A 9,805-nucleotide genomic window follows, 5' to 3' on the forward strand; every position below is an offset into this window, starting at 1 on the left:
TCCACCATTGGTACCTAAGGATAACGAAGCAAATGTCATCGTTTGATCCATATGGGCAACTTCGTTGGGACTTTTGAGAGTTTTCATTCACATCCAAGAAGAGGTAATTCGAAACTTGACAATCCATCCTAGTAATTATCATATTAAAAAGTTATCGATCTTATTATAAAAAAAAAGATTGCGACGATGCTATGCGATCCGCGGTGCTGCTGCTACTGCTGCTACTGCTTCTTCTACTTCTTCTTCTTCTTCTTCTTCTTCTTCTTCTGTTTCGTCGGCGTGTGTGTCTAATTGTGTTCGTTTGTCTCGGAGAACTCGCTAATGCTTTGCACCACACCTCACTAGGTACCTTTCCCACCATGGAACTTACCACCCAACCTTTCCAACTCGCTCGCATTTGCGTTTCCTTCCACTGAGTTCTCTCTTCACTCCAGATTCCCCTCGCTTTGCATCACCCATCTCTCGGGTATCCGCACAGTCTATCAACAAGCAGCCCCAACCAAGTAACAAAACTAAACCCAACCACGCTCGATCCCGACTCAACCACAGGCAACCACTGAACGGAACCCACCCACCCACTCACTCACTCACTCACTCACTCACTCACTCACAAGAATCCGACAAAGCCTACGTGAATTGTATGGAGAAAGCTTAGAAACCGAACGGGTTATCAGGAGCTAGTAAACTGTTAGCACATTGCATTTTACTACAACAAGACATGCCGTTTATGCGGGAAAACTTACTAGCAGCAGCCAAATTGGCTCTCCTCCCCGTCGCCTGCGGCGCCAATTTCTTCGCATCACCACTGATCCCGAACCTCACAGGCGGCGCCGGCCCCGTCTGCTGCGGCACCAACGGCTGATGCTGCTGCTGGGGTCCGTTTCCAAAGCCCTGAGTGAAGCTCATGCCCGTAGCCTGAGGCTGGAGAGGAGGCGGGAGTCCACCACCGACGTGATTGTAGCCGGTCGGCTGGGGCATAAAGGGTTGTGGCTGTTGTTGAGGGAATTGACCGAAGCCGGTTTGCTGGGGCTGCATGCCCGTCATCATGGGCTGTTGTTGCTGCTGCTGCATACCAAAGCCGGTAGGCTGGGGCATGAAGGGTTGTTGTTGAGGGGGGAATTGACCGAAGCCGGTCTGCTGGGGCTGCATGCCTGTCATCATAGGTTGCATGCCCGTCATCATGGGCTGTTGCATCTGTTGTTGCTGGGCCTGCATCTGGGCGGCGTACTGTTGCTGGAGACGTTGCTGGGCGAGATCGCCGAGGCTCTGGCCAGGAGGAGCGATCTGGGGTGCCTGGAAGCCTGTCATCTGAGGCTGGATAGGGGGTGGCGTGAAGGCGCTGGGTTGAGCGGACTGAGGCGCCGAGAGGGGGCGAGATGGAGGTGGAGCAACAAGACCACCCGGGGCCGCAGTGAACTGAGGAGCAAGAGGTCTTTGACGGGCGATGTTCTGAGGAAGGATCTGTGCACCAACAGCAGGAGGTTGCATACCGGTGAAGAAGCCGGGAGTGGCGCCCGTAAGCTGAGGAACCTGAGCAGGAGCAGCAGCCGCAGCCGGAGCTGCGGAGGGCGGAGGCAACGTGATGGCCGGTTGCACAACTGGCGGAGGAGCAACCTTCTCGGGTTCCAAAGGCTGGGTAAGCAACGACAACTCCTGCATCGACTTGGTAAGAGCCGCCGGCGGAGGGGGAGCCGGCGCGTCAACCAGAGCTGGCGCAGCAGGGGCTGGAGCGGCAGCGGGTGCCGCCGCAGGAGCGGGAGCAACGGCTTGCGCAGCCAGCTCAGGGGTTTTCGTCTTGGTAGGCTTGACATCCCAAGCATCATCATCAAAGCCACTGGAAGGCTTCGAGGCAGACGGCGTTGGCGTAGCCGCAGCCGTAGGAGATGACGACTTGCCACTACTAGCACCCGAGTCCTTAGAGAAAGCGTTGGGATCGACGGTGTTGCTGACCTCGACAGGGGGCGCCGGCCTGCCCTTCTTCGTGTTGTTGCGGAGCGCACCTCCTGGCCCAGAGAAGAGTCCTCCCTCGCCCTCTTCGCCTTTCTTGTTCCGCATGTACTTGTTGTCCAGGTACCGCATGACCTTGATAATATCACCTTCACGCAAGCCCAAGTTCCTCAGCACAGTAGCATCAACATCTGGCAAGACACTTTCGTCGATAGCCTCCCGCAGGAAAGCTTGAGAATACCGTTCGCACAAACCAACCTGTATGTCACAACCAAGGAAGAAGTTAAACCAGTCGTAGTCGGGCTTCTTCGAGGAATCGATGGTAGCGCCAACCCGGGAGCTGGAACCACGGTCTCTTTCCCTGTCGCGCGTCGATCGACTAGACCTCGAAGACTCACCGGCGGATCGCTTGTTCCGAAGGTCGGATAGGGGCTTGTCTTCGTCGAGAGATTCGCCAGTTACGCGCTCCACGTACTCGAGATCCTCAACAGACATCTTCGAGACGGGCACGGCGATCTGCACACCGTTCATCTTGTGGAGCCTGATCTTGCCATCCTTGACACCGAGGAACTGGGCCTCAACGCTGAAGGACTTGGATCGATCGGTCCATGTTCGCACTTTGGAAGGATCGGGCTCTGCGACAAACTGTCAGTATTCTGCATATTCTGAGAAAATCTGGACATAGGTGTACTTACTCGACTTGCTTGACGACTTGGAGCTGTTGCTCTGACCGGGTTCGCGCCTACTGCTTCGCTGTTTTCCTCTCCTGTTATCATCTGTGGCCGGCAAACTACTACTTCGTTCTTGCAATTGCAATCCTGGGCCTACCTCAGAGTTCCTCTTCTGCTTCTCCTTCTCTTCCTCGCGCTGGGCAGCCTTGATAGCCTCCTTGGTCAAGCGCGCCTCTTCCAGGCGATTCTTCTCGACTTCCGACATGCCCACAGCAATACCGGAAATGGCCGTCTCCGGCTCTTCCCACACGCCGTTGATCTCAATGTAGCTGCTGGGAACCACGCCCTCCTTGCCGTTCTTGATGCGACGCACCATCCACCACTCGTCACTCTTGGTATCGTCGAGAATAACCACCTCATCACCAACGCCGACAGTAACCTCGTCCTCACCCTGAGCCATAAAATCATACAGCACAGCACCCTTCTTCTTTTTGCCTCCGGCTCCCGCGGCAATGATCTCCTTGAGTCCCTCGAGGCGCACAGTTCCGGCCATGTCGCCCAGCATCGCGACGATCTCTTCAGCGGTGTCCTTGGCGCCCGCATGAAAGTCAACGCTCTTGCTTGGTCGCACAAGCTCCATAAACACGTGCTTGCCCTCCCGAGAGTAGTGTGTCATGCAATCGGCCCGCCATTCCTGCGATGGACCGTCGTGGGAGTGTTCCGGTGCTATGAGAATCATTCCCGTCCTCAGGTTGATGCCCAGCGTGGTGGGCATCTTCTTCTTCTTGCCCATCACCGACGTCATCTCGTTGATGTTGTACATGTGGAAACCGCCAGGGGTAAGCGCGGCGGTCTGAGGAGGAGGAGCCTGGGAGGTTCGCGGGCTAATGCCATAGTCGTCGGTGTCGTGGGCTGCCGACTGAGCGGGCGGCGGCACCGGTCTGTAGGATTTTTGCTCCGGAGCAATTTGCGAATCGCCCCGCGGGCGGCTCGGAAGCGGCGGGGACCTTACCTCATTTTCATAATCTTCCGAAGCGTATGACTGTCGCTGGGGCAGGGGAACACTGATGGGCGCTGGAGGTTGGAAAGAAGAGCGGTTGGCCATAACTCCGGCGATGGCGGCGGCAGCAGGGTTGGAAGCGGCGACAGGGGTGCTTGGCTCGGAGGGCACACTCCTGGCGGGCAGGGGCGGGCTGGCTACATCGACGCTGACGCTGGGTGTCCTCTGCGGAAGAGGCGGAGGGGGGGCAGTCGCTTCTTCCTCCTCCTCGACCTGGCCAGCCTGGCCATCGCCCAACTCGATGTAGTTGGCGGGCGCGAAGCCGTAGTTGCCATCGTGGCCAACAAGGATCCAATCGGGGTCGGAAGTGTCGAAGACTGAGAGCTGCGCATCCTCGGGGAAGGAGAGCTCTTCGTCGGTCTGACGCGTGTACTCGTAGAGAGCGCGAGCGTATGATACGGGTTTCGCCTGGCGTCATGGTGTGCGCGGTCAGTTCAAGTGATCCATCTGAATGCCAAGGCCAGCCAGCTTGCTATCCAAGTACAAGTAACCCGATGACACTGCACGCAATCCATCTAGACCTCAGACCACATTACATACCTCCTCAATGTAGTTGTTGGGGATCAAGCCGACGGGCTCGTCATCGTCGGCGGCATTGGCCTTCTTCTTCGCCTTCCACCAATCGTCCTCCTGACTCTTTTCCAACACATAGAGAATGTCGCCCTCGGAGATTGTCAACTCGCCCTCGCCCTGGGGCGTGTAATCGTAAATGGCCCTATAGACGCCGAGGAAGCCCATGGCTGCTGCGGGAAATCTGCTCGTATGATGCCCTTTGGATGGCAGCCGACATGAACCGACGCAAGGGAGTTGCTGTTACGAAGAAAGGGATTGGGGAAAACGAAAGGCGCTGTGGTGCGAATGGTGGCTGGTGGTGGTATCACAAGTCTTGGTTCTGCCGGGGAAGGGGGGGGGGGGTGTGTGTGCGTCCGGTAGGAAATGGAAACAAGGAGCGAGCGGCGGCGGCGGCGGCGGCGGCAGCGTGTGAGAGCGGGTGACGCTGGGTTGGTGACGGGTGACGGGGGTGCGGCGCTGCGGCTGCCGGGCAGATGAACGAGGATGGAAGCTCTTCTAGAGTGTACGGGTGCTCCTGAAGCAAGGGGTAGCCGCTGAAGCAAGCACTGTAGGTATGCCCGCTTCCTGCACGTAGGATTGCGGCCGGCCAAAGCCCTCCTGTATGGTACCTACGGATAGCCTGTAATTTCGAGCGAGGCAACGTCGGGAAGATGTCGACGACAGCGAGCACGCGCGGCTGCGGTGACCCTGCGAGGAATTTGACCTTTATCGTGATCAAGAGTTTGAAGTTGCGGTCGAAATGGTCGAGCCAAGGGAGACGTTGGAAATTACTCTATGTCCAAGTCGTGGACCCAAGTGCTCGTTTAAAGGAGCCGGTCCGGGGGGGTGTGTTCGGGGGGGTCGCTGAACTTGGGGGAATTGAACGATGCAACGAAGCGGTCGCGAAGGCGCCGCGATAGTCTTTCATGGATGCTATCACCAAAATGTATGTTTATGTAATTGCAAGGTCCACGGAAGATCCTTTCGAGATCAAATCAAGCGTAGGTAGGAAGTGCATTGACCCGAGGACAAATGAACACCTTGTTCGTACCTTACAATTTGAAACCCCAAGAACAGGTACGTAACCTCCCAGCGCTGGAGGTGTATGTACCTACCTTTTATTTGGAATAGCTGCAGCGCATCTCGATGGTTCAATCCAACCCCAATGACCGACCGACAACGTCGAAGCAAGGCACTGGCGCAGGAACGAAAGATTATTGTCCAAATTGAACCCGAAAGAGTGAGATCGTGCAGGAGCAAGCACAGCCCAGCTGCATCTCGAGCGCTTCCGGTACGGCATAGCAACTGAATACCTCGAAAGCGCAACTTTCACTTTGTTACAAAAGTGTTGATTGGCCGTAATTGTGGCTTGATTGTGACAGTCAACTTGGGCTCTTCTTCACGCCCAACTCTCCCATCAATCAATCAAGAAATAGCAGCCAGCTGGTCCCGACCGGCAAACCCGGGCATTCATCAGCGATCTACTGTAACCGCACGTGTAGATAGCGTCATATCCCGGGTTTTCCCTCTTGACATTTGGGCGCCTGGTGGATCGTTCATTTCAGGTCGGGGGTCCGCTGGATATGGGAGCCGTTCAGCGGGTGTCGATGTTATTTATACGCCCCCTGAATTGCATTTGTTTCGTCGTAACTCCCTCGCGTACGGTAACGTAATCATCAATACCAGCTAGTAGCAACTATTGTCGACCCCCTTTTTCTTGGTGGAGATAACCTGACCAAAAGTCGAAACGCCAGTTCAACGTAGATTATACCTATAGCGATGATATCACCCTCTGAACTCGGTTCAAAATTCTGTCAAGTCTATATAGCGTGACTCCAGATACCAGTACCACTTGCATTACCCAGCCAGTCCAGACCCAGAATGGCCCAATGTCTAGATATCTTCAACGAAGACGCCCTTCACTCACTCACTCACATACCACCTCCAAACAGTCAGGACAGTCTTGCACAGGCGTACTCCCCACTTCCTGCGCCATCCCCACCGTAGCTTCTGGAGGCTGCATGTCCTCCATATAATCCTCCATCACAATCACGCTCGGTGTGTCCTTCCTTCTCATCACCTCCACCTCGCCGACGAATTCGCCAGATGAGGTGATGTCAGCCACCTACGGCTTGGCATCGCTCTCATGCAACGAACTCTGTCGGGTGCTGGTCTTGCGCCCCTGGCTGCGCGACATCACCCCGGGGAAATACCTAGGTTCATGCTCGGGGAGATGCAGCTCCCTCATCGAGTCGGTGAGGCCAGTGGCGGTTCCTGTTCCTTCGAGGGCGGCACTGGGGAGTCCCAGCTGAGGCGACTGCTGCATGGGGCTGGGAAGGGTCTGGGACTGTGAAAGGGAGTCGGTTCCCCCGTGCGGAGCGGGCTGCAAAGTGCTGGTGTTGAGCAATGTCTTCGCCTCCCCAATGCTAGCCTTCGCAGGCGGTGCGGGAGATTTGGGGGCTGCTTGGGCAACAGCTGCCGCCGATTCGGCTGCGAGGGCATTGTATCTTTCAACCCTGTGTTCATTCACTTGTCAGCAGTCGTTCAACAGCTCGACAGAAGTATATAAACTTACATTCCCCTTTCCTCAAGTAGAGTTCTATAGCGGAACTCCTCTCTGCGGTCAGGCACGTTGGTCTTGACCATGGTATTGCCCTGGGCTCCTGGCAAGTCAAAGTTCTTGCCCAGCCACTGCTCCTTGATCGAACGCTCGTAACCACTCTGCTTCACAGAGTTCTTTGCAAGCTCGCACATATCCACCGGGCTGAGCTTGTAGATCTGCGCCGCCACCGCATACTCCTCGATAAGCGGCTCCTTGGTGAATGCAAACTGGAGAGGATCATCCGTGGAGAGCGACACGTTGAGGCCACGTTTGAAGTATTGGTGCATCGGGTTTCTCTCGTATGCCAAGAACAACGCGTTGTTGCTCAATGGCGACATGGCAATACCAATTTTTTCAAGGTAAAAGACGTATTGCAAGACAGGAACCTTGCGCAAGAGAAGACCGTGGCTGATGCTGTGGCAGCACAAAGCAGCAACGGCAAGATGCTCGCTGTCACCCGCTTCACCGCAATGGGGACGGAGGACAAAAGTGTTGAACCCACGCCTCTTGCGCCAATGGTTAAGCGAGGCCATGTTCGCATACAGGTAATAGATCCAGTAGCTGTAAGGAGGGTTCTGCTTGCCGTCCCAGATCTTAGGGACGGGAAACTTCCTAAACAGTCGTCGCTCGACCTTGCTTTCATCGTCGACACTGTCCAAACCAATGACTCTCTGCAAGAAGATGTGCAGCTTGGGGTGGCTGGAGGGATCCTTAGTGACCTCGAACAAGGGCTCGAAGATGTTCCTGACAATTTCCTCAAACGTGTTTACGCCGCCACTAGCTTTGTAGACATCGTAAAGGCGAGGAATCTGGACGAGCCAGCGGACGTTGTGAGAGAACAGCTTGTTGTCGACAACCCAGCTGGCAAGCTTGTCCCACTCATCGAGGGACTTGCCGTAGATGGACACACGCCACTCAACCATCTGGTATTTGCTAGACTCCAGATCCGCAATGACTTCCTTGGTGATTTCGGCCAGGTAGCGTCCGTTGATAAAGTTATCGGTCTTGAGAAAGATGGTACGCAAACGCGACTCGCCGATTGGGTTATACTTGAGGTTGAACTTGTCGAAGCGGTGGAACGAATCCGTGTGAGCATGCATATCCAGCGTGTCGATACTGAGATCGTAGGCTGTGAGGTTGAGACTCTCGAATACCTCCGCTAGTGTCAGGTACTTGCCATCTCTGTAAAGCACAATCTCGTCCGGATACTTCTTGATCTTACTCTTGATAAAACGCAAGAGATGCTTCTGGTTCATGCAGGCCGAGTGGTGAACGTGGGTGTCAACCTTTCTGACGTTATAGAAATCACGATGGGGCACCTTCTTGCAGTCGGCCGTCTCATCGTATCCTTCCAAAAGCACATAAAGATCGAACCGCTTCTCGAGGTACTGAAGACGTCTGAAGGCAAAGCTCTTGCTAGGTCCGTCCGAGGAGACGAACAGGATGGCTTCCAGATCCAAGTAATACTCCCTCAAGGTTGGGATCTTGATAGCTGGCTGATCGGCCTCTTTGTCCTGGTCGTTGCTGTAGATCTGGTAAACACCATTTTCATCCAGTTTATACGTAAAGTCATCCGAACCAGGCACAGGCAACAAGTCCTCAAGCACAAAATCCTCGCCAATATCCTGCCCAGGTTTGCGCCTCTTACCCGTCCACTTGTATGGGGTGCCAGAGGACCCTTCGTGCTTGTCGTTATTCAGTATCATGCTGTTCGCTAGGCTGTTTCCTGCGCTCCAAGCCGGGCCCGGGGGAGGAGGATAGATGACCCAGCTAGGATCATCCTTAGGGTTATCATGCGGCCCTTGGAGAGACAGATTGATGTACTTTTGCCGAAGATCAATGATCTTCTGAACGCCCTGAAAGATGCCGGTAAGCTCAGCAGTGATCTGAGGGTCTGTGTCCATATAAGTACTGCTTCCAATACCAGAGACCATGCCAGTGTTCAGCAACGTCTCCCGCTGAGCAGCCTGGTTCATCCTCCCCGGCAATGGCGAGCTGCCGGTAACAGTCCGAGTATGACTATAGCTGCCAGACAGTCTCGGCATCTTTTGCCGTAGCGAGGCCTCGATCAGAGGATCATTGGCAGGGCCGGCCTTAAGCCCGGTGCCCATCGTGGACTCGGGAGACAGGATGGCGCTCTGGGAAGAGTCCGTAGGGATGTGCCTTGTTCCAGCGCCGTGACCGTGGCCTGGCGCGATGAATGGGCTGCCAGTGGGAGTAGCGTGGCCGTCTGTAGGAATCTGGTTTCTCTCGACCTGGCTTCGTTGATAGAACAGCTTGGCGTCTGTCTGAGTCATCTGGCGCTCGGTTACGGCGTCGTAGAATGTCGTCTTTTTGGGCATATCTCTGAGAAGCATGCCCTCTTCAATCTCTGCGTCTGTCGAGTGGTTCCCGTTGTTGGCCAGGTCGCCGTGGCTACCAGCGCTGCCAGGCCTGCTGCCAAGGTGGTCATGCTCGATGGTGTTGTCGAACTCTGTGTCACTCGTTTCATGAGCATTGTACTCTTCATCGTCGGAATCGCGAGCCGGTAGGTGGCTAGCCGCGAAGCTGGGAGACGTCGGGCTTGACGACTGGGTGTCGCGCGCGTATGGGGAGGGTCCTAGCAGGAGATCATCAGACCACGATCATGGAGGCATTGGAGAGGACAGTGGTCAAGGACGGGATCAGTGCGGGGGACGCTGTGGTTCCTGCAACTTACCACCACACATAGTAGCAGTCTAAAAGCGCAAAGCGAAAGTGAATCGTTGCTGCTGTAGTCGGGTGTGCACAGCGGAAGGATGGTGATGACAGCGAGGGGCAGGTTTGCAGATTTTCCCCGCTGGATGGAAGCCCCAAACAGCGATTGGCCGTTGTCGTCTTTGGGCACAGTCACAGCTTTACCTGTTTGCTTGTTGTCCGACGTATACGACGGGTGACGACCTTTGGCAAGGTACTGGACTTGTGCTTGTGTTGGTGCTGTTCTTTGGTGTAGTG

The 9,805-nt window shown here is 55.3% G+C and overlaps 2 protein-coding genes across 2 annotated transcripts; both read right to left on the bottom strand.

Annotated features, from left to right (window-relative positions):
• Positions 1–153: 153 nt before the first annotated feature.
• On the bottom strand, positions 154–4,416 carry NEUTE1DRAFT_73938 (cytoskeleton assembly control protein SLA1p; the record flags this gene model as incomplete). The annotated part of the gene is made up of 4 exons (XM_009858695.1): positions 154–677; positions 744–2,582; positions 2,643–4,086; positions 4,219–4,416. 4 exons carry the CDS (start codon positions 4,414–4,416, stop codon positions 652–654), a joined length of 3,507 nt encoding a protein of 1,168 aa, XP_009856997.1.
• A 1,923-nt stretch (positions 4,417–6,339) lies between these two features.
• On the bottom strand, positions 6,340–9,540 carry NEUTE1DRAFT_150719 (uncharacterized protein; the record flags this gene model as incomplete). Its single annotated transcript, XM_009858696.1, has 3 exons — positions 6,340–6,746; positions 6,806–9,431; positions 9,531–9,540. The coding sequence occupies 3 exons, from the start codon at positions 9,538–9,540 to the stop codon at positions 6,356–6,358; spliced, it is 3,027 nt and encodes a 1,008-aa protein (XP_009856998.1).
• Between the last annotated feature and the right edge of the window lie 265 nt (positions 9,541–9,805).

The sequence above is a fragment of the Neurospora tetrasperma genome (assembly GCF_000213175.1).
Source record: "Neurospora tetrasperma FGSC 2508 unplaced genomic scaffold NEUTE1scaffold_81, whole genome shotgun sequence".
NCBI lineage: Eukaryota > Fungi > Ascomycota > Sordariomycetes > Sordariales > Sordariaceae > Neurospora > Neurospora tetrasperma.